The sequence below is a fragment of the Dipodomys spectabilis genome, unplaced genomic scaffold (assembly GCF_019054845.1).
Source record: "Dipodomys spectabilis isolate Male_0828 unplaced genomic scaffold, ASM1905484v1 ptg000108l, whole genome shotgun sequence".
Taxonomy (NCBI): domain Eukaryota; kingdom Metazoa; phylum Chordata; class Mammalia; order Rodentia; family Heteromyidae; genus Dipodomys; species Dipodomys spectabilis.
In genome coordinates this window covers 11,273,254-11,296,897 of record NW_024870785.1, presented here as the reverse complement: position 1 = coordinate 11,296,897, position 23,644 = coordinate 11,273,254, and the positions used below count along the sequence as shown (strand labels likewise).

At 40.6% G+C, this 23,644-nt stretch overlaps 1 protein-coding gene across 2 annotated transcripts; it reads left to right on the top strand.

The window, feature by feature from the left end:
- Nucleotides 1-20: 20 nt before the first annotated feature.
- Arpp19 (cAMP regulated phosphoprotein 19) lies at nt 21-23,170 on the top strand. Of its 2 annotated transcripts, none has more exons than XM_042687454.1 (4): nt 21-72; nt 242-294; nt 14,892-15,014; nt 19,197-23,170. In XM_042687454.1, exons 2-4 carry the CDS (start codon nt 250-252, stop codon nt 19,365-19,367), a joined length of 339 nt encoding a protein of 112 aa, XP_042543388.1. In that variant the 5' UTR covers nt 21-72; nt 242-249; the 3' UTR covers nt 19,368-23,170. The 2 variants fall into 2 exon arrangements, with proteins under 2 accessions (XP_042543388.1, XP_042543389.1); XM_042687455.1 differs by having other exon boundaries at nt 40-76; nt 240-294.
- Nucleotides 23,171-23,644: the final 474 nt, after the last annotated feature.

Sequence of the window (23,644 nt, the reverse complement as noted above, 5' to 3'; positions counted from 1 at the left end):
GACGCGAGCCGCGACCTTTGAAGGAAAAAAGGGAAGTGCTCAGACGTCGCCGAGGTGGAGGAACGGGGTTAGGTCGGTGAGGGGCGCGGCGGGTCCTAGCTGTGGCCGCGGGCGCCTCGGGGGCGCGTTTCGTCACAAGGCGGCGGCCGGGGTGCCGGGGCGCTGGGTGGGCAGTGGGCTGGAAGGCGGGCGGCCTCGGCCACCCGGTAATCGCATTTTTCCCGGCGTCTCGTCTGCACAGGGAGCATCATGTCCGCGGAAGTCCCTGAGGCGGCCTCGGCCGAGGAGCAGAAGGTGAGCGGGAGCGGGCCTGGGCGCGGGAATCGGCGTGGACGCCGCACGAACCGGCCTGGACGCGGGATCGGGCCTGGGAGCCGGAACCGGCCTGTGCGCGGGAGCGGGACTGGGAGCGGGAACCGGCCTGGGAGCGAGAACGGGCCGCGAGAAGTGGAAGGCGGGTGCCTGGCCCCGGGCACCCTGCCCGCCCGCCACTGCCATTACGGGCCACGAGGGCCAACGTGCTGCGCGTTTGAACGCTTAACGTTGGTTTTTCTCTTGAAACGTGGCTTGGGATTGGGGGGGGGGGGAAGAGGGGAAGGCTATGCTTTCGAAGTGGGGTGGGGTCACTTCTGTAGCTGCCAGAGCCGGGGTTCCGGTGCCCCGCGAGCCCTCCGACTTTCCCCAGGACCCCACACCCCCCCTATCCCCTTGGCGCTGGAAGTTGGCGCGCCGCAGCCCCTCGTGGTCCGCTGGCGGAGATTAGAACAGGATTTCCCTTCCAACCTGTGCTGTAGGCCGAGTCGGTGCCGTAAACATTGTGGGTTTCACGTACCCAGCCTGTGAAGTTATGGTGGTAGTACCCATATTTGTCCTCCTCCACCCCCCTCCCCCTTCTAGGTGAATAATTGTATAGTGTGCCGCTCCTCCCTGGCCTAAATAAATGATAGCTGGTGGGATTCGTTCCCATCTATTGTTTGATTAAAATTACGAAGGTTGGTGGTACGTGACTAGGAATCCAAAGCTTCTTACTTTTTCTAAAGGTGCTTACTTTTTTTTTTTTTTTAAAGTATTCTTAGTTCTTGTAGTGTTGGGTGGAGTTTGTACTCAAGGCCTTACTAAGCAGGTGCCTCTACCATTTGAGCTACGCTGCAGAGCCACGCTTTGCCCTGTAGCTTAAGATGACAGATTCGTACCACCACCGCCTGGTCTGTTTGTTGAGTTGAAGTCTCTCATGTCTTTTTAGCCAGGCTGGTCTCAAATTAGTGTTTTCCCTGAGCTCCATCTGTATTTGCTGGAATTACAGATTTTGGGGGCCCTGCCTCCCTCCACCCTCCTTTTTAAACTAATTTTAATTGATCAGGGTTTTTGTGCAAATGGAAATATTTGTTAAATCATTTGTAGTATTTTGCTGATAGAAATGTGTCAGAAATACCAATAAACAGGATCCTTTATATTTATCTGGGCTGGTGCCTGCTCTTCATATCATGAGAATTTCTGCTGTTTTGCCTTCTTCAGTACATGTGACTAAGAAATGAGAAAAATCCATGATAACTTCTTTTCTAAATAGAAGTTCCAACAATTTTTCTTAGGAATTAAACTACTGGATTATTGTAAATGATTGGGAATTGGTGCTCTAAATCCAATGTAGAAGTTCTCTCAACTTTGTTAACTCATTGCGTAGATTATATTACCTGTAAAGTAACTGAAGAAAGGCAAGAAATCAGTAACATTTTATTTGTCCAAATTACCACATTATCTAGGAATATCCCAGTGAAAATTATTTGATATTTTTGATGCTTTGTAGAAAGAAAGACTATTTGAGGTGGCCTCTTGCTATGTATCTCAGATTGGCCTTTTAACTGATGGCTTCTACCTCATCCTTCTCCCCTCCAGTGCTGGGATTTTAGGTATGGGCCAATACACCAGTCTAGAAGGAAGGATTTTTGAAGCAAAAACACTACAAACAAATCATACAGCTTAATGATTACTCTTAGCAGTATCCTGAAGTATCTCCTGTTGATGTTAAAATTATTTATTATATTTATTACTTATTCTTAAAGTCCATTATTGCTTGGGATTTAAGAACTCAGAAAACAAATCCATTTCTATAGTGTCTTGCCTTAAACACTGAAATCCAACTCAATTTTGACTTAGTACACCATTGTACACTAAGTATTTTTCTTTGATAGGTTTCTTAATACATCGCCAAACTGGAGTATTGATTTCTAGAACGTAAGTGCTTTTAATTGGAACAGCTTAGTATGGTTCTTAAGAATTGAGGGTGGCTTTAGTGTTTACTTTTAATGATTATGTACATTAAGCATTTATTTCAAGTCCCTTGGTTTTAGCTGCTGTAACTAATACCAGCCAGAGTGTGTTGGGGATATGAAGTCCTTTCATGAGTTGAAACTTCTGTAGGTAGTTGAGTGCCTGTGTCATGGATACTGGCCTTACCCGGGAGGGAAATATGCAAAGTCATTTACATGTTCCTGGGAGCCAAATCACCTGTTTCTTCCATTTGGAAGAACAGATAAGCAACCTAAAAAAATTGGGCTACAGTCTGTGTACCCAGTTGGCCTTTTAATTAAAGTCAAAGTATTCAGCTTCACGGTTTTATGGCTGGTTAGCCATTGACTCAAAAACATAGGTAAACAGCTGGGTTCTTCATTAAATTAGAGCCAAGGAACTATTTCTGTACTAGGTTAAGAAAATCAGATCTCTGGTTGTTTTTTGGGATGATATTAAATATAAATATACAAACATTAAATGTGTAAGTTCCTACCCTTTATCTAAAACTAAAATTGTATACAAATAAAACCAATCTAAACTATTAAGTGTGGTTGGTGTTTTGATGAAACTGAATTCCAATATACTGAAATTGTAGGAACTGTTAAAAAAAAAAGTATAGGACTTATCTGAGTATGGAAAAACTCAGACTTTGGAGGGGAGCCCTTGGATACCAGTTAGCTATAAATGGGTGATTCTGTAGCCCCAATGAAGCAAGAACAAAACACTGAAGTTGTCCTTCTAAGAAACCTCATAGATTATCTGTCAACTTTTTGGGGGAAGGGAGTGGTACTGAGATTCACACTCAGATCCTCTGCTGGCTTTCTATCACCTGAGCCACACCTCCTGACTGACCACTGTTGCCAAACTAGTACTATTCTGTTACCAACAACAGTGTTAGTACTGCAGTGAAAAGAGAGGCATTGGCTGTAGCAATATAGTTTAAACCTTAGCTTAGACCTATTTAAAATCTGAACAAGACAGGTGAATATGTGTGTATATTCTCATGTGTGTGATGGCTTTTAAATTGTTCCAGGATCTCAGCAAGTTTTCTAGAGATAACCATCAAACTAAGTGAGATGTCTTACAAATGGTAAATAAAGTAGAGCTCTCACGTGAAATATTTCTGTTAAAAGCTACACTTGGGCCGGGCGCTGGTGGCTCACGCCTGTAATCCTAGCTACTCAGGAGGCTGAGATCTGAGGATCGCGGTTCAAAGCCAGCCCGGGCAGGAGAGACAGTGAGACTCCTATCTCCAATAAACCACCAGAAAACCGGAAGTGGCGCTGTAGCTCAAGTGGTAGAGCACTCGCCTTGAGCTGAAGAGCTGAGGGACAGCGCCCAGGCCCAGAGTTCAAGCCCCATGACCGACAAAAAAAAAAAAAAAAAGCTACACTTGGTGCCTTTATGCATAGTGGAAGAGATCTTAGACATTGTCACATAACAACCTTCACTCCTGCTTCTGCTCCATGTTGTCTCGGAGGCAGCCTGGGACTATGGGATGGTACTAGACTTGGTGTCTATCAGGAAGACTGAGATTGGCCCTGTTACTCGCTGTCTGGGTGACCTTGGACAAGTCATATGTGTGGGCAAGTTTATCTGTCAAAGGGCGGATTCCAACCTCTACCTTAGAGTTCAAACTTCTGTCACATTCCCTACCTCCTTCCAGAACTCTTCTTTTGCCCACGCGGTCCTGCCAAGCTCTTCTGTTCTTCTCTATCAGGACACAGAACCATCTTACCCAAGTGTATGACTTAAGTGCTGCAAGCCTTTGTCTCCCCTGTAGTGTCTAGCATGGAGTCTTCTCTAAAGGAAATATCTTTAATCAAGTAGACTTGGTCTCATGTCACAGAAAACTGAAAGCCGTAGAAATTTAAACAAGGTTCAGAAGAAGCAGTCCAGCACTCGGCCAGTGGCTGTAGATTCTGGGAACACAGTCCTTTTGGCTCATCTCACATACATCAGCTCATGATCCAGTATGGCTGCCCAAGCTTCACATATCTTAAGTTCCCTTCACCAGCAAAAAGAACAATGAGGGCAAAGGGGCCAAGCGCCTGTGGCTCACGCCTGTAATCCTAGCTACTCAGGAAGCTGAGATCTGAGGGTCATGGTTCAAAGCCAGTCCAGACAGCAAAGTCCATAAGAACTCTTATCTCCAATAAAATACTCAGAAAAGGCTGGAAGTGGTGCTGTGACTCAAGTGGCAGAGTGGTAGCCTTGAGGACAAAGATGCTCAGAGATAGTGCCCAGGCCCTGAGTTCAAGCCCCAGGACCAGAAAAAAAGGGCAAAGAATGTATTCTGTTCTTCAAAGAAAGTCCCATACATGAACTTACATCTATACCTTAATGGTTAGGCCTTAGGCATAGGGTCATATCTAGCTACAGGGGAGGCTGGGGATTATAGTTTGTAATAGGGTCATATCTAGCTACAGGGGAGGCTGGGGATTATAGTTTGTAATTTGGCATGTTGATAAACTTGTTAGAGAAAGGGAGAATAATATTGACATGCCTGTTACAGTAATGTGCTATCTAATAAGATGTGCATGTGTGACTGTTGTATAACGTATGACCTTGTAGCTGTCTTCATTTGTGTAAGCACATAATAATACTTGATAACAAAATTGCCTAATGATGCCCTTCTTCATGCATACCTCATTGCAAGCTGCACAACTATTTCAGATAAAGCAGTTAATAGTGGATGTAAAGTACTTTTTTCCCAGGTTTTATTATTTTATTTATTTATTTTTGTCGGTCGTGGGGCTTGAACTCTGGGCCTGGGCGCTGTCCCTCAGCTCTTCAGCTCAAGGCTAGCGCTCTACCACTTGAGCTACAGCGCCACTTCCGGTTTTCTGGTGATTTATTGGAGATAGGAGTCTCACGGTCTCTCCTGCCCGGGCTGGCTTTGAACTGAGATCCTCAGATCTCAGCCTCCTGAGTAGCTAGGATTACAGGCGTGAGCCACCAGTGCCTGGCTTTTCCCAGGTTTTAAAAAGTGCCATTAATAAAACCAGGTGCTGGTGGCTCACACCTGTACTCCTAGCTGCTGAGGTGGCTGAAATCCAAGGATCATGGTTCAAAGCCAGCCTGGGCAGGAAAGTTCATGAGACTCTTACTTCCATAAATCACCAGAAAACTGGAAGTGGCATTGTGGCTCAAGTGGTAGAGCGCTTGCCTTGTGCTAAAGCCCCTAGGCCCAGAGTTCAAGCTCTGTGACTGACCAAAACAAAACATTAATGACTGGCTTTTTTTGTTTTTGTTTTTTCCCCTGGAGGTGGTTTGGTTGTTTTGATGTTACTGGGTGCTCACTCTGTGCCTTCATACTCATAATTCTCCCTGCCCAGGCTCTTTTCTGTTGAGACAGGAGTCTCAAAGACTTTTCTGCTTTGTCCTTCTCAAGTTATTTAGGCATGTCCTACCTTGTCTAGCCATGGGTCGAGCAGGGATCTCTAGAACTTTTCTGTCTGGGGCTGGCCTGGAACAGTGATGATCTTCTAGTTTTCAGTCTTGCAAGAAGTTAGGAAATCGGGAATGAGTCAGGAGCAACTGGCACCCAGCTTGGGGCTATTTTGATATGCTATCTCTGGTCACTAGAAAGCTTAAGTATCTTTTCTTTTTCTTCTTTTCCTTTTTCTTTTTCTGTGTGTATGTGTCCACAGCCAGCCAGGTTCTCTAGTCTTTTCTGTGGCAAACACAGGAAATGTTTAAATATTTGTTTTAGTTATCTTAGCAGTGTGATGTACAACAAGCAGTTTGTTAAGTTTGCTTTTGTTGTTTGTGTAAGGTTTCAATACTTTCCAACTTCTGTTCCTGAGCCTATATGTTTTATTACCTGAAATGTACTCAAAATAAGCTAAGTCTATAGGAAGTTTCTTAGTTTTATGGAAATAATTGACTTACATTATGTTTGTTCATTCAGTAGACTTTTATTGAACTCTCACTAAATACCAGGCTGTACAAACAGTAAGGACTTATAAAAGTAACCTTTTTTTTTTTACCTCTTTGGGTTGGTCATGGAGCTTGCGCTTGGGACCTGGGTGCTGTCCCTGAGCCCTTTTGCTCAAGGCTAGTGCTCTACCACTTTGAGCCATAGTGGCACTTCTGATTTTTTTTCTGGTGGTTAATTGAAGATAAGAGTCTCACACTTTCCTGGCCTGGCTGGCTTTGAACTTCAATCCATATCTCAGCCTCCTGAGTAGCTTGGATTACAGGCATGAGCCACAAGTGCCCCACTAAAAGTAATCTTCTATAGATTGATACAATATTAGTACCTTCTGTTGGCTTTTTTTAGTCCTTTTAACTTACTTGTCCTTTGGTTCAACAGTGAACATAATTGCTGAGCAGTTAAAGGAAAGAGAGCTTGCTTAGAATGGTCAGGGTTTTGTTGCTGGAGCCGAATAATTTCTGTTGAAAAGTGAAAAATCTTATCGTTTAGGTAGAATTATCATTATAGCATAGCACAAAATAATCCTTAATTTTCTGAAGGTTTTTTTTTTAATGGTATGTATGCTGATGATTGGACCCTGGACCTTAACATGTGCTAGGCAGGTGTATTCTTTTGAATGGCTTTAGAAAGCATGTGCATTTGTAATTTATACTCCACTAACAGAAAAGACTTAGAAATGAATATTGTTTTGGAACAAGTGTATTTATAAAATTAACTATTCTGTAAAATAATATTCTTGGATTGTGGCATGGCTTAGTGGTAGGGTGCTTGCCTAGCGTGTGTGAAACCCTGGGTTTAGTTTCCAGTCCCACCAAAAAAAAATAAGCAAAATTTAAGTTTTTGGATTTTGTTTTAAAACATCATGAGCATCTGTAGTTGTTAAGATGCCCTGAGCTTCTGTTTTCTCACATCGTAGCCTATATCCAAATGAACTCTAACCATGTTCTGCCTTTTCTCTTCTGTACCATTTTCTAAGCAAATAGCATTCTAGCATCTACTTCTAAAATTTAGTAATCTGTGTAACACAAAGGCATAAGAGTTAAATTTCCGAATCAGATTACAGGTGGTTCACACCTGTAGCTGCTCAGAAAGTGGAGATCCAGAGCATCACCATTCTAAGCCAGCCCAGCATCAACTTTGTGGTGAAACTCTCCCTAGCCCAATCAAGAAAAGACTGCCTCCCCCACGGTATAACCCCTGCTTTCACTGTATTTGATGTTGGTATAATTTGTGGAGGGGAAGGGAAAAAACAAATCGTTTAAATAGGGATACAGGTGGACTCATTGCAACAATGAGATGCACAAGTCATTATGTCCAAAACGAACTTTACAACTTTGGTGGGGTGGGAAGGGGGCGAGGATGGGAAGGGGAAACAAAGGAGGAGGCTACAATGCTTGATAAGAAATGTACTCTTTATCTTGCCCATGTAATTGTAACCCCTCTGTACAGTATTTTCACAATAAAAAGAAAGAAAGAAAAGACTGTGCATGTTGGCACATGTCTGTTGTCCCAGCTACAAGGGATCTCTGTCCAGGCTAGCCCAGGCATATGTGACAGAGCCTGTTTGCAAATCTAAAGCAAAAAAGGATATAGAGTTCCTGTCTAGCAATCATAGGCCTTGAGTCCAAGCCTCAGTATTGCCCCCCAAAAATCTTTTTCCCTTTTGTTGCTCCTCTGTTTATTTTTGTCTTCACTAATTTCTGGCTTTTATTTTCTTCATTTTCTTTGGGTTCCGTCCTTTGTTCAGAAAGTCCCTGACTCAGTACTCCTAGGATCAAACACAAGTATTCATTTATGCTAGGCAGCCACAATGCCACTGAGCCACAGTCTTCTCTAGCCCTCTTTAAGTTGGATGCACACATGGTTGACTTTCAGCTTCTTTTAAAACAAATGTTTAAGGGAAATTTCTGTATCCTGTGAGTTTTCCTATGTAGATAATTTTTATTATTCATTAATTCTAGGTATTTTAAATTATTATAACTTTATTTAACCATGAATTATGTTTTTAATTTCCAGGTATTAGGAATTTATTTATGATTCACTTCAACCTAATGAATTGTAGTCATAGATTGTGGACTGAATGAAAATGAACGAGATGGAATTGTTTCATGGCCCCGTTAGTCAGTTTATCAGGCCATTTATGGCTGTTGTGATAATTGACATTTTAGGATTTGATCCACCCATGTGACTACCTTTACTTCTTTTCGGTTATTGTATAAATGTGTCCTGTCCTATTAAACTAGATGTGCTCTCCCTACCCATCATCATACTCTGATTTCTCTCCACTCTGACCTATAGCCTTGGGCATGCTAGGTAAGCTTTGAGTTATGTCTACAGCTTCTGTTTTGTGGAGCTGGAATTTAAACTCAAGCTTGCCAATCTTGTGTTCTACTCCTGAGTTCTGCTTTGTATTTTTGAACATGACTAGAGAGATCAATTGATTATTTTACATGATTTTTATTTATCCTCCATGAAGAGATAGGAGTAGAAACCATTTTGCATATGTCAAACAGGAAGGAAATGAGTGGGCAGTTAGATTACAGGTTATTAGAAGAGATGGAAGAACTAAAGGGGGAAAGGTAATGTTGCCATAGGTGAAGGATTGCTTTGATTTGGCCTAAAGGGAGCCATGAGTGTGGCTGCTCTAAGAGCCCATATTATTTTGAGATACTACTAGCTTGCAGTAACTCACAGGAGTACTGTTGTCTGCCAGTGCTAGACATCACCAGGATCAGAATGGATTCTTTGCCTGACACCTTTTCATCTGGTGGCAATGTCATTGACAGGACCTAATGGGAGCTCAGAGTCCAGGAAGAGAAAGTGGAATGGGTCAAATGCCATGGACACAACACAGCCACTACTTCATCCGTTTTTCATACCTGTAGCTGCCTGCATGTAGTGAGTGTCCAGCCATTCAAATTTGCCAGTCAGTAAGGGCCGGCAACTGTCTACATCTGCAAATGGTTAAGGATGGTTTTGTATGATTCATGATGAGTATTACAGGAGTCCTGTAGATCTACATTAAGTATCATTATCTTTTCCCTCTTGGGGTTAGGTACAACAACTAAACATTTAAATACAGGTAGGAAGCTTTTAAACAGAGACCTACCTACCATTATGTTCTCTCCCCCTCACCCCCCCAGTACTGGAGTTTGACTCAGCCTCACCCTTGTTAGGCAGGTGCTCTACCACCTGAGCCACAAGTCCCCAGACTTGTCTCACTTTGCTTTGCTTTGCTTTATTTTGAGATGGGATTTTATTATTACCCAGGCAGGTCTAGACTTCCTGGGTTCAATTGTTCATCCTGCCTCACTCTGAGTAAATGGGATTACAGGTGTGAGTCACTGTGTTTGGCTTAACTTGTTCATTTTTCTTTTTCTTTCTTTTTTTTTTGGTCCAGTTGTGGGGCCTGAACTCTGGGCCTGGGCGCTCTCCCTCAGCTCTTCAGCTCAAGGCTAGCACTCTACCACTTGGGCCACAGCACCACTTCCAGCTTTTTTCTTTTTGCTTATGTGGTGCTGAGGAATCGAACCCGGGGCCTCAGGCATGCAAGGCAAGCTCTCTACCACTGAGCCACCTTCCCAGCCCAACTTGTTCATTTTTCTAGAAAATGTTCTAAACCTAAATACTATTTCAGTTGTAAGTATTGTTTTGCCTAAGATTTGTTTTTGTTTTTTGTTCCTGTCCTGAGGCTTACCTCAGAGCCTTCCAGGTCCTCTCCTGAGCTTTCTTGCTCAAGACTAGCACTTGAGCCACAGCTTTTTGGTGGCTAATTGGAAATAAATCTCATGAACTTGCCTGCTTGGATGAGCTTCAAACTCTGATCTCTGATCTCAGCCTCCTGAGTTGCTAGGATTATAGGCCTAAGCCAGTGGTGTTCAGCTGCCCCAGGACTTTTTTTTTTAGTACCAGTCCTGGGGCTTGAATTAAGAGCCTGCGGCACTGTCCCTGAACTGCTTTTTGCTCAAGGCTAGTACTCTACCACTTTGAGCCACAGCACCACTTCTGGCTTTTTCTGTTTATGTGGTTCTGAGACTAGAACCCAGGACTTCATGCATGCTAAACAAGCACTCTACCACTAAGCCACATTCCCAGCTTGCCCGAACACTTTTTTTTATTCATTTATTTATTTTTCTTATTGTAAAAATACTGTACAGAGGGGTTACAATTACATGAGCAACGTAATGAGTACATTTCTTAAGCATTGTTGCCTCCTTTGTTTCCCCTTCCCATCCCTGCCCATCCCCCGTATGCCCCCCCTTTGCCCAAGCACTTTTAATTGAACATATTTAAAGTCATATAAAATATACAGAAATGTTTCTTGTGGGAAAACTGCCATAATACTGTACAACTTTGTTTTTGCATGTGTGTGTGTGTGTGTGTGTGTGTATGTACACGCTAGGCTTGGGGCTTGAATTCAGAGCCTGGACGTTTCTCCTAAGCTTCTTTTGCTCAAGTCCAGCACCCTAATCACTTGAGCCACTGATGATCTTTCACATCGTAGCCTTCTTGGTAGCTCGGTTTACATGTGTAAGCCATAGATGCCTGGCTATTTTTGTGGGGTTTTTGGTGTGTTTTTTGTTCTTTGGTTAGTTGTAGGGCCTGAATTCAGGGCTTGGGCACTGTCCCTGAGCTCATTTTGCTCAAGGCTAGTGCTCTACCACTTTGAGCCACAGAGCCATTTCTGTTTTTTCTAGTGGTTAATTAGATGTGAGTCTCATTGGCTTTCCTGACCCAGTAGGCTTTGAACCTCCATCCTTGGATCTCAGCTTCCTGAGTAGGAAGGATTACAGACGTGAGCCACCAGTGCCTGGCTTTTTAAAACATTAGCACCAGTTGTTTGTACAAGGGAATTACATTTTGCTATGTCCATATATGCATACAACTTCTTCCCCTTATATAAAATGAGAGAAGTCTCTGGTAGGAGGGAAACTCTTACCTACATATTAAAATGTTTAAGAAATACCCTTTCTACTTAAGGAACTCTTGTTTCAAGTCAAAATAAGAAGTGGAGGGCTGGGAAGTTGGCTCAGTGGTAGAGTGCTTGCCTTGCATGCCTGAGGCCCTGGGTTCAATTCCTCAGCACCACATAAGCAAAAAGAAAAAAGCCGGAAGTGGCACTGTGGCTCAAGTGGTAGAGCGCTAGCCTTGAGCTGAAGAGCTGAGGGACAGCGCTCAGGCCCAGAGTTCAGGTCCCACTACCAGATCCCCCCCCCCCCAAAAAAAAAAAAAAAAAGTGGAGAGCTCTCATTTTCTATGCCTGGGCAGAGCTTATTTTTTGCAAATGTAGATCTTTAATAAAGTCCTATTGCTTGAAGGTGCTAGGTTACAAATCAACCTCCAGTCCTTTTTCACTTTTGCTTTTAAAGTTAGCTAGGTGTACAGGGGTAACCCAAGAGTAGGCTCCTCCTTCCAATTCCTCTTGTAAATGTTAGCACTAGGAGCACTGGTGGGCTGGGGTAGAGGTGTACATGAAGTGGCCCCACCAAGCCAGCTGTCCTGGCCTCGTCCACCTTCCTACACTGTTAGCATTCAGTTGGTGTAATTTCTGCAGCTTTTGTTGGTAGTAAAGCATAGTCACACTGTCTGACATGCAGATTAGGTTCTTAAAAGGAAGGCAAAAATCACTCATAAACTAAAATCACTCTTGAGAAACTCAAACTCCTAAAGAAGGGACAATACTCTGCCATCCATTTTCACTAGGTCAAGCAGTCCCTTTTTTGCCTAGTCTTTAAACATACAGCTAGGGTGCTTACCACTGACAGAGGTAGCAAGCTTGTGCTAGAGGGCTTTGTTGTTGTTGTTGTTTTAGCACTCCAGTGATAAGACCGTATGTTATTCTCACACACTGAAACGTATCTAAGCATTAGGACAAAAGTGAACATGCAGTCCATGCAGTCTTACGTCACTTCCCTTATACTTGAACTCTCTTGAGGGTACATATGTTTTTTCATTTGCTTAGAGAGAGAGAGAGTGAGTGAGTGTGTGTGTGTGTGTGTGTGTGTGTGTGTGTGTGTGTAACTGAGGATTGACTTCAGGGCCTCACACTTGCTAAGCAGGTGCCCTACTACTTGAGCCATGACTCTAGCCCAGGGCACACCCTTAAGTCTCGTAATTGAATTTTGGGTAAATCCTGTGAGTGAATGATGTAACCACTGTAGAGAGATTGGTAATCAACATAGATGTGTGAAACTGGAGCATAAAAGAGTAGAAGCCAAGTGCTAGTGGCTCTTGTCTGTAATCTTAGCTACTCAGAAGACTTGTCTTTAACCAGCAAAAAGCAGGAAGTGGAGCTGTTGCTCAAGTGATATAGTACCAGCCTGGAAAGAAAAAAGCCAAGTGAGCTGAAGCTCTAAGTTCAGGCTCCACTCCTTGCACAGACACAAAAGAAAAAAGAGTAAGTAGAACACTTGAGGCAGGAAGGGAGCCTGTACATATAAAAAGGGCCCTACAGAAAACAAAATATCTTGACAGCAACGTCCTTTTGGTCAAAAGCCTTCAAAACCAAAAGGGTTAACAGCACACAAAGGAGTTGTTTCAGAGTGAAGAAAGTAGTGACCATTTATGAATAAAACTGGTTATAAAACATGTATGAAGGGGCTGAGAAGGTGGCTCAATGGAAGAGCGCTTGCCTTGCATGTATGAGGCCCTGGGTTCAATTCCTCAACACCATGTAAGCAGAAAAAACCAGAAGTAGTGCTGTGGCTTAGTGGTAGAGCACTAGCCTTGAGCTGAAGAGCAGAGGGACAGCGCCCAGGCCCAGAGTTCAAGCCCCTGCTGACAAAAAAAATGTATGAAATAATTTTGAGGAAAATCTGTGCCAAAAATGTTGGCTGTTAGGTTTTCAATTCCTAGATAAATTATTTACTTGCTATATAAAAATAGTTGGTTTGACATTTATGGACTTAACATTTCTACTTTGGACTATGCATAAATTACCCGGAAGAATTGAAATGTGCCGGGGTGTGATTTTGCTGATGTGATGTGCAGAAACAAGTCCATTAGCTAGACACTGCCTTGCCAGCTAATCCACCTCCCCATCACAGGACAGTTTTGTCTCTTAATTCATCTTCTTGTGCAATACCTGCCATGAGGTGATAAATCCTACTGCACTTTGAAAGAATGGAGACTAAGTCAGTAAAAAGAAATAGGCTCAAGATTGACAGGATGAGCCTGGCACTGGTGGCTTACACCTGTCTGTGTAATCCTAGCTGCTCAGGCTGAGATCTGAGGATCACAGTTCAAAGCCAGCCTGAGCAGAAAAGTCTTGAGACTCTTTATCTCTAATAATAAACTATTCAGAAAAAGCCAGAAGTGGCGCTGTGGCTCAAGTGATAGAGTGCTGTCCTTGAGCACAGATTGGCTTGGGGATAGCACCCAGACCCTGAATTGAAGCCCTATGGTAGAAAAAGAAAAAAGATTTGTTGGATGTAGCTCATTTATGGAGCACTTGCCTACACGAGTGAGGTCCTGACTTGGTTCAACACTACCAAACCAAACCAAAGCAAAAATATCAGGCAGTTTTGTCAGAAAAGTTGTTTTATTTTTTTGCTGGTCCTGGGGCTTGAACTCTGGGCCTGGGTGCTGTCCCTGAGTTTATTTTGCTCAAGGAGAACACACCAGCTTTTTAGTAGTTTATTGGAGATAAAAGTCTCATGGACTTTTCTGCCCAGGCTGGCTTCGAACCACACAATCCTCAGATCCCAGCCTCCTGAGTAGCTAGGATTACAGCCACTGTGCCCGGCTGAAAAGATAGTTTCCTACTTTAAAGAATGCAACCTTCAACATAAAGATTTTTTATTTATTATTTTATTTTATTTATTTATTTTTGGGTCCGGTCGTGAGGACTGAACTCTGGGCCTGGGCACTGTCCCTCAGCTCTTGAGCTCAAGGCTAGCACTCTACCACTTGAGCCATAGCGCCACTTCTGGCTTTTTTTTTTCTTATGTGGTGCTGAGGAATTGAACCCAGGGCCTCATGCATACAAGGCAAGGGCTCTACCACTGAGCCACCTTCCCAGCCCTATTTTATTTTTTTTAAGTAGCTAGCTTGCTTTTTCTTTTTGGCAGTGCTGGGGATCACACCCAGAGGTTTTTCCCTTGCATATGTTAAGCAAGTGCTCTATTACTCAGCTACAACCCCAACCTAGATGGGAGGAATAAAGAAAATTTGTCTCTTTTGCAAATATTAAGGTCTTCTGTATTTATTCAGGAAAAAATATGCAAAGAAGTACACTGTTGTTAATTCTAGTAAAGAATTTTAGGATTCCTACATAAATTTTGGACAACTAAGAAGTTGAAAAGATCTTTTCGATTTTAACAGGATAATCTCTAAATATAGACAACGAGCTGAAGAGTTCCATAGAAGGTGACTAACTATAAATGTATTCTACATAACTGGAAAGTAATGGCAAGGAAGACTTTAGAGCTGAGCTATCCTGATATTTTTATCCAGTGTGTGGGGTGTTACACATGCATCACAGCTATAATAGAGCTGTCACATGGGACATTTGAAAAACAAGACAGAGACGTCTTAAAGGTTTCTGGGTTTAATTTCTTAGTTAGATGCTATGTTCACTGGCATCTAAAATCAGAATCCAGATATCAAGAAGTGAATTACTTTAATTGTTTTAGAGAGGTTAATTTGTTTGAAATTATTTCAGGAAATGGAAGATAAAGTGACTAGTCCAGAGAAAGCTGAAGAAGCAAAATTAAAAGCAAGATATCCTCACCTGGGACAGAAGCCTGGGGGTTCAGATTTTCTAAGGAAACGATTACAGAAAGGGGTAAGTTGCATGTAGATAAATGTTCAGCTATATGAAGTCAGTGTGCCATAAGAGATGTGAAATAAATGCATATTTCACTCTACTTAATGGTGTGTGTGTGTGTATAAAACTCATTTTTCAGTGTTTTTACTGTGTTCATTTCATAAATGGTGAAGAAAGAATAATAAAAGTAATGTTTTTTAATTATAAATTATTCCACATGCAGCATATTACAGATAATGGAACCCATGTACCATTATTTAGATTTAGTCTTTGTAAGGAAGTAAGTGTAGATTAATTCAAGCCTACCCTGTGTTTCATTTATAATGCTTTTCTCCAAAAGCAACTGCTATCCAGAAACTGGAATTTTATCTTGCCACCTATATTTTTTTTAGCCTTGCCTGTTTTAAAGGTGATTCCTACTCCCGTATAAAGCTTTAAAATATTTATTTGGGTGAAATGATCACTTGTAAAACCACAGTTTTTAGTATGTTCTTTAGGTCATGTGTTTTACAGTCAGCATAACTTTTAATACAATTTACATGTTGTAATTTCAGTAGCCCAAATTAAAAGAAAAAATAAAATAGGGCTCCATTTTCAGCTTAAGCACATGTAAATTAACTATATAGGAGCAAAGAAGTATTTATATGTGTGTGTGTGTGTATGTGGAAGGAAATTATTTGCTGAATGAGTTACCAATCCTGTTTCTTCTTAAATACACTGGAACCTGCTGCTTTCATAGAAAAATATGTCTGAGAATGGAGCATGAGTCACTCCACAGTTACATATGAGCTGTTTTCCAAATCAGAATTCCAGAAGAAAAGAATATTTTAACAAATGATATTTATGTGTTCAAAAATAGAACACTTTTCTTTACTCTTACATAAAATAACACAGATTTGAAGTAAAAATCAAAATTAAAAATATAAAAAATTCAAAATTCCATCCAGGTAGACATTAGTACCAAAAAAATTAGTAACTTTTAAATGTACAAGGAAACCATTACAGCACAAGAAAACCCTAGTTAAAAGATTTAAACAAAGGAAATATAATTATTAAAACAAATATCCATATTAGTATTCAGTGAAATGTAAATTATGGATAATATATGTATAGTTAAACTAAGAAAATATTTTTTTGGTGAGGTTGGAATTGAATGAAATTAGTATTAGTATGCTCTTTCTTTTGTGTAAACAAAAGTATTTCTCTTTGGAAAATGGTATTAAGATTTTAAAAAATGCCTGCATTCTTTGAATGAATAATCTCTTATGAATTAATCCAAAGTAACAATTCAATTAGAGGAAAGAGTGTTTTAAGTTAATATTTTCCCTGTATCTTTAACGGTAATTAGAAGCAGTATAAGTATTCAACAGGAATATTTAATGAGTTGTCATGAATGAATAAAATAGAATATTTAACATCTGTAGTTTCACCGTTTCGGAGGGATGGATTTAAATTTCTAATTGTCTTAGGTCCTCCTCTTGAGGCTTATATTATAAAGTTAATGTTATATAACATATTAAACTTTCACCAAAAAGACCATGTACATCATGGCCATGTAGACCACTCTCCAGTCCTGTCTAGCATATTTTCCTGTATACGTCGAGTTTGTGAAGTCCACTGAGGATACAGTTGTAAGAAACACAGCTTTGATGCTAAACATTATTACTTAGGAGATTAGTATTGTGCAGCTGTAACTAAATACCAATGTAAGCTTCTAAATTTGAGAGGAAGCTTTTCTAAGGTTTTTATCCAGAATATGGGTTTTAAGTTTTAGGTATTTTTATTTAGAAACAAAAAATGAGAAATTTTTAGAGGCTGTTAATATCCATTAGACTGTGTTGGATCCCAATATGATAAACATCAGTCTAGTATCATTTGACAATTTTGTACCATAGTCTCTAGTCTCTACTGAATCTCTGTACAGAGTGTTCTGTCATTACTTAGTAACCTATTCTGTTTGTCAAACATTGACAATAAATCTTAACTCTAAGCACAATGATGGAATTGAATTATTTCCCCTAGGTAGGATAGGCTAATCTACAGCTAAGTGTGATACCATTATGATGTTTGCTAACAATAAAATTGCTGTCACTAGAAGCTAAATTCATTATATTAAAGAGATCTGCCTAAAATTTGCACTGTATGTTACATTTCCCACTTGGTACTTTTGACAGTAAGAAATTTGTGAGGCGGGTGTGTCCTCCTCCAGATGCCTCTAAACTCAGAAACAGCTCTTTAATACACAGTGCATCTGAGTTCTCGCTTTTTTTTTGTCGCCCACCTCCCCTCTCATTTTAAACATCATGCAGAAATGGAGCTGCAACAGCCTCAGCAGAGCCCGACCCCAAGTTCATCACGACTGTTCCATAGTGTACCCTTTGGGTATACTTGGGGGTACCATGGAAAGACGAGATGTGGCTCATCAAAGTGTAACCCCCTAGAGAGAAACAACTGATGAGGTCTTTTTCCTGGACCACTTGAAGATCTTAGGAGTTTCTAGCTACTGGATTTTACTGCTTGACATGTCCCTGAAATCTTTTGGGAGAATTTTAATCCTGTTTACTCTTGGTCCAGGCCATCATTTTTCTCTTTTACTTCCTTTATGGCTAACTCCAGAATGAGGTAACAGTCCCCTCTTTTGAGCACTTAGGGTCTTATATTGTTTAGCTAGTATTAGATAATGGATTCACTTGGTTATTTCCTTCAACTCTTACACTGTGCCTCATGGATAACAGGCACTCAGTACAACAGTCAAAAGTCGGAACTCAAGAAAATAAGTGTTTTTTTTTTTTTGGTCTGGAAGTCAGTCTTGATTAACTTATTAGGGCTATAATCTTTATCTGTCACCATAATAATCTGTATTTTATTGATAAACAGCTACCTTATTTCTTCCTCCAAATAAAAGGAACCATAGTTGTATTTAACTCTGCACCTTGTTAAAAAAACAGGAAGTGTAATGGGATAGGGGGTTAATGTCTAGAGAGTTTAGTTCTTCCATTACCTTAGCATTTATATTTTTAATCTTAATTTTTTGAGCTGCCCTTGTTTGAATACTGATTTAAATTTTTGTTTTTTTTTGGTCGGTCGTGGGGCTTGAACTCTGGGCTCAGGCGCTGGCTGTCCCTGTGCTCTTCAGCTCAAGGCGAGTGCTCTACCACTTGAGCCACAGCGCCATTTCCGGTTTTCTAGTGGTTTATTGGAGATAAGAGTCTCATGGACTTTCCTGCCCGGGCTGGCTTTGAACTGTGATTCTCAGAGCTCAGCCTCCTGAGTAGCTAGGATTATAGGCGTGAGCCACTGGTGCCCGGCTGTGATTTAAATTTTTATATATTTTTTATTGTAAAGATAATGTAAACAGAGGGATTACAGTTACATGAGTACCTTTCCTACAGAGCATGGTTACCCCCTCCTTTGTTTTTCTCCTACCATCCCTTCTCTCCCCACCTCTCCAATGCCTCCCCTCCCCAAAGTTGTAAAGTTCGTTTTCACATAGTGTCTTGTACATAATTTAAATTTTTGCAGAAATGTTCATCCTAGTACCAACAACTAAACAGGATTGAGGGAGAGAGTGGCACATCCTTAAATGCAAGTTGATGAATTGCATGTTTTTATTTTTTAATTATTTAAGCAAGAAATTTTCCCAGATAGTTGTGTTTAGACATGAAGGCTCCTCCACCCCCACCCCCCATCCAGCACACTTTATTCCCATGTGGTTTGATGTCAGACTTTTGGGGGGTTTATAGTAGAGCCAGCACAGGTCCAGTAAGCCTGAAGGTGGTATCCTTGCCTGACATCTCAGGCTTATGCTTGAACTCCGTACAGAGATATGAGCAGTTTTGTCTTAACTAACCTCCTGTTGAAATTTACTCAGACTAGCTCATTTCCTGCTGTCAATGTAAGGTCACATCTACATCTTAAATCAGTCTGACGGTATATAGAAGTTTTTTTTCTTTTTCTTTTCTTCTCTTTTTTTTTTTTTAAACCGGTCCTGGGACTTGAACTCAGAGCCTGGGCATTGTCCCTGAGCTTCTTTTGCTCAAGCACTCTTATCACTTGAGCCCCAGCTCTAGTGTTTATGTGGTATTGAGGAATCAAACCCAGGGCTCCATGTGTGCTAGGCAAGCACTCTACCACTGAGGCACATTCTCAACCTCATGGAAGCCTTTTATACTCTAACCTGTGTTTGTTTATTACTTGCAGCAAAAATATTTTGATTCTGGAGATTACAACATGGCTAAAGCCAAGATGAAGAACAAGCAACTGCCCACTGCAGCTCCGGATAAGACAGAGGTCACTGGGGACCACATTCCCACTCCACAGGACCTTCCTCAGCGGAAACCATCCCTCGTCGCTAGCAAGCTGGCTGGCTGATTAAAAGAGCTGAACTGCATGAATCTTCTAATTCCCATTATTCCTCCTTAATATGTTACTTATCCACTTCTGTTTCTTTTCATTCACTAAGTCTTTTGAGACTGACAGCTTTGCAGGTAGCGGTAGTGTGTGCTGCTATTGTAAGGGACTGTTCTTTTGTAGAGGTTTTGATTAGCTTAACAGTGCACTGATGAGAAGGACATGTTAGAACAACATAAGTAATCTACTTGAAAATAATTGTGTATATTACCTAACTTCTAATGTAGGACTGGTTCCAACAACTAACAAAGCAAGTTGTACCATTTTAATGTTCTGACTTTCTTTCTCCATCTTAATTATATCTTCATACGCTAACTCCTGTTTAATATGACCTCTGTTGTTTTGATTTCTTTTGTATTTCCTTCTGGATTTTGTAAAATGGAAGTTTAAGACCACAAGTTGGAAGAAAAGTCACATACCCAAACACAAGTTAATGGGGCTCCAAAAGATTGGAATAACTGTGTTTAATGGCCTTCAACCTGTCTCAGCGTTCACAGTAGAATCTCCCTTGGGCAATATTTGTCCATTCCAGTATAACTTGTATGGCTTCAGTGCTTAGCAGCTGTTGGTGAAGTTTGTCCCCCCTTTTGTGGCATTACAACCCTTTCATGGTGGAAGATGTGAATGAAGCGTGCATGTGCAATGACTGTGTTGCATTCACTTTTGTGCCATTTTTGTAAATACAAGTTTTGCACAACCTTTCACAAATGTCTGTGTTAATTTCACATATTGGAAAGTAGATAATGTGCCAACCAGAAGCACAAGAGTTCTTTTTAAAACAAAAAACAGCAAACAACAAACTATGTCCTTACAGCTTTTGTATAATAAAAACCGTTTACAATTTGGGGCTTATAGAATACCAAACTGAAATCTTGGCTCGGTCTGCCATAGAATTAAGCCTTTTCATTTGCTTCTAATATCCCTGACTTTCAGTGGCCTTGTGCAAATGTGGTATATTGCTTAGGCATATCTTTTGTCCTGTGCAGAATGTATCATTTTGAAAATTACAATTCGTATAATTTATATAAACTTTCTAAATGTAAGCTTGTTACTTCCACACTCAGCTTTAGGGACACTAAAGGGCTTGCATATTATGCCACCTCCCCCCACCCCCATCTCCCTGTTTTCTTTACTCTTTGGCTGTTGGCTGTTTGGTTTTATATGAAAACATAAGTGGACATTGTCTTTTATAACAATAATTATGTTTTCTAACTTCTCAGTTAACCACTCTTAAATCCCTCATTGCTAATATTTGACAATTATTTAAATAAAAGGAATTTTGGGTTTTTTTTTTTTTTTTTTTTTTTTTTGCAATGCTTGGTGTCAAGCTCAGTACCATCTACCTGCTAGGCAAAGCACTCTATCACTGAGCTATAGCTTCGGTTCTATAGGAACTTTACAGTGAAGTATAGTTGCAAAGATGCACAGGAAACCGTCATGAGAAGCATTCTAAGAGAATTTAGGTAGGCCTGTGACAATTAATTTACATGGTAGATAAAATTCATATTAAATCATTTTGGTAATTGCTTCTGTCAATGGCATTTTAATAAAGTACCAATTTACTTTTATTTGTGGTTTCTCTAGTGAGAACTGTACAAGACTTTGTTGGGACAAATTCTCTCAGCACCCTTCTCCCAGGTTTGGTGCCGTAGCTTAATAAGGGTCCGCAGCCTGGATGATAAGTGTTTTTCTCTTCATTTGGACTTGCACATGCCCACAACCCCCTTCCTCCCAATATGGGATCCAGGAATCTTTCCTAGGTCCTCCATTTGTATAACCTGCTTTCCCATGATCCCATACAACAGTAGATAGGTAGATAGTGCATTGAACTAAGCACCTGTGCTCAAAGTCTGGTGGTCCTATTCCAACCATCTCCAAAACAGTACTGTGCTCATTCATAATTCTATGGCTTAGTTATATTTGTAATAAATGAGCAAGTAGATTATTCTGACATATAATGTATAACTCACTATAGGATCAATTTAAGAATTAAAAAAAAAAAACTGGAGTAAAATTCCTATTATCTCTAGTTGGGTTTTTTGTTGTAGGGTTTTTTGTTTTGTTTCCCATGAATATTGGCATCAGACAATGCATCTGAAAGATAAGAGAAACAGTTGTTTCTGACCCTAAGAGGACTCCCATAGTTTATGACAAGTGACTTGACATATGCTTGAGTTTTAATTTGTAAAATGCAGTGCTAAATAATCTACCTCAAAGCTGGCTGAGGGTCTGTGAAAAGAGTAAGTGCCCCAAATCAAAGACTGTTGGTTGTCTCTAGTAAATTTCCTCATTAAGCCAACCTGCCTTCTATAAAGTCACAGTGTTTAAAAAAAAAAAAAAATCTCAGGATTTTCCATTAGGAAAGACCTGTTAAGGATTTTAAAGTGTAATTGCTTAGCCTCCATTATTGGTGCTGGAGATGGGAGTTTCCAATTTTGTATATTTTTTTTTGTTGTTGTGCTTCAGTGCTGAGTTTACTGACATTCTTAGTTCTTGGAGCATCATTTTGATAAGATGAGCATCATCCATTTCTGTTTAGAGCTGTGGTTTGAGAAATGGTTCATGGTTAGTATCATCATCCTGTTTGCCATAGACTGATGTTAGGGAACACCAAGATAACAAATACTTCATGAAAACTGGCTTAAGTCTGAAATTACTTGTTGTGTGTCCAGTAGTTTCTACTTTTGATAGTATGGATTTGGGAAAAAAAAAAACAACAACCAGTTCTTGGAAAGTTGCAATATAATCATTTTTGGTGAATTGGTAGGAACCTGTTTATAGTCTTTGAATTACTTGGTTATCTTGTGCTGCTGACCTAAATATATGTCTTAAGACTATTCAAGGCATTCCTCATTAAGGCCTCTGTGTGTTAATTCAACAGTTCCAATTAGTTGTTTTTACTTGCTGTAACACAAATATACCTCTGAATATTTATTGATATTTTTTACTCAGTCAGACTTGTATTCTTGGAAATAGTCTTTATCAAAACCAAACTGTATTTAATCTCTTCAAATTGTGCTTTAAAACTATTGTCTGGTGATGGTAGTCTATGGAAAGAACTCGGAGTGGTTACCAAAACAGCTTCCAACAACATTCGCACAGATTTGCATCCCTCTTCATTTTCCTACTTTTGTCTCATCCTCTCCCACCTAAATCCCTGTGTATTCCTAGAGACCACTGTTGGCACTCAGTAAATGGCTAATGAAATTATTGGTCCTTAGTAGCCTTTCCAATATGCCAGTTTGGGACGTTATAAAATTTCCAAAACATCTTCCTGATCTGGATATGAACTGACGGGAGCCACTGTCCCAGCTCAAACTCCGCACACACTGCCAGCCTTCCCCGTCTCTTCCCTATGCCCTACTGCACCTTAGAAAATTAGGATCAAGTCTTACAGGTAACACCACTTTTGGATACTTGCTAGTTTCAGCCTTCAGAGTTATTTTTACAGATTGTTGAATACCGTGATGGCCATTTAGTGTATGTTTGTGCTCGTTATTTGCCAACTGAACAGCAAGAAAACATCTTAATTCCTTTCATATTGCACCCTCAAATCTTCCCGCACCAAGACCATTTTGTTTTGCCACAGGATAGTTGGCCTGCATTAAAAAGGCCTGGAAGCCTTTTATTTATTTATTTTTTTGTTAAACATGTATACAAAGTTGGCAGTTGATGCTGAAATTTGTTGATAGCTCTCCACAATTATACATGTGAAATATCCACAAAAAGAAATAAATTGGTCTACCTAATTTTTATTGATTCAATTTGTAGTTTTGTCTTATTTCTTAATGTGTTTGGGACATTTTCTAAAATTCATCTGTTAACTTATATGCAGAAGGGATTTGATGGTTACAGTCTTAGATTTGGTTTTAAGGAATTAATGAAATCTAGCAGCCTGTTTACAAAGGCTTTGTATTACCAAGTTTATACTCTAGTATACTTAGATCCGGTCTCAAAAACTAAAGGCTGCTGGGCCCTGGTGGCTCACACCTGTAATCCTAACTACTCAGGAAGCTGAGATCTGAGGATCATGGTTCAAAGCCAACCTGGGCAGGAAGGTCCATGAGTCTCCAACCATGAGAAGACAGGAAGTGGCACTGTGGTTCAAGTAATAGAGTGCTCGCCTTGAGCTGAGGAGCTGAGGAACAGCACCTAGGCTCAGAGTTAAAGCCCCATGACCCACCAAAAAAGAAAAGGGTGGGGGGGCCTGGGAAGGTGGCTCAGTGATAAAGTGCTTG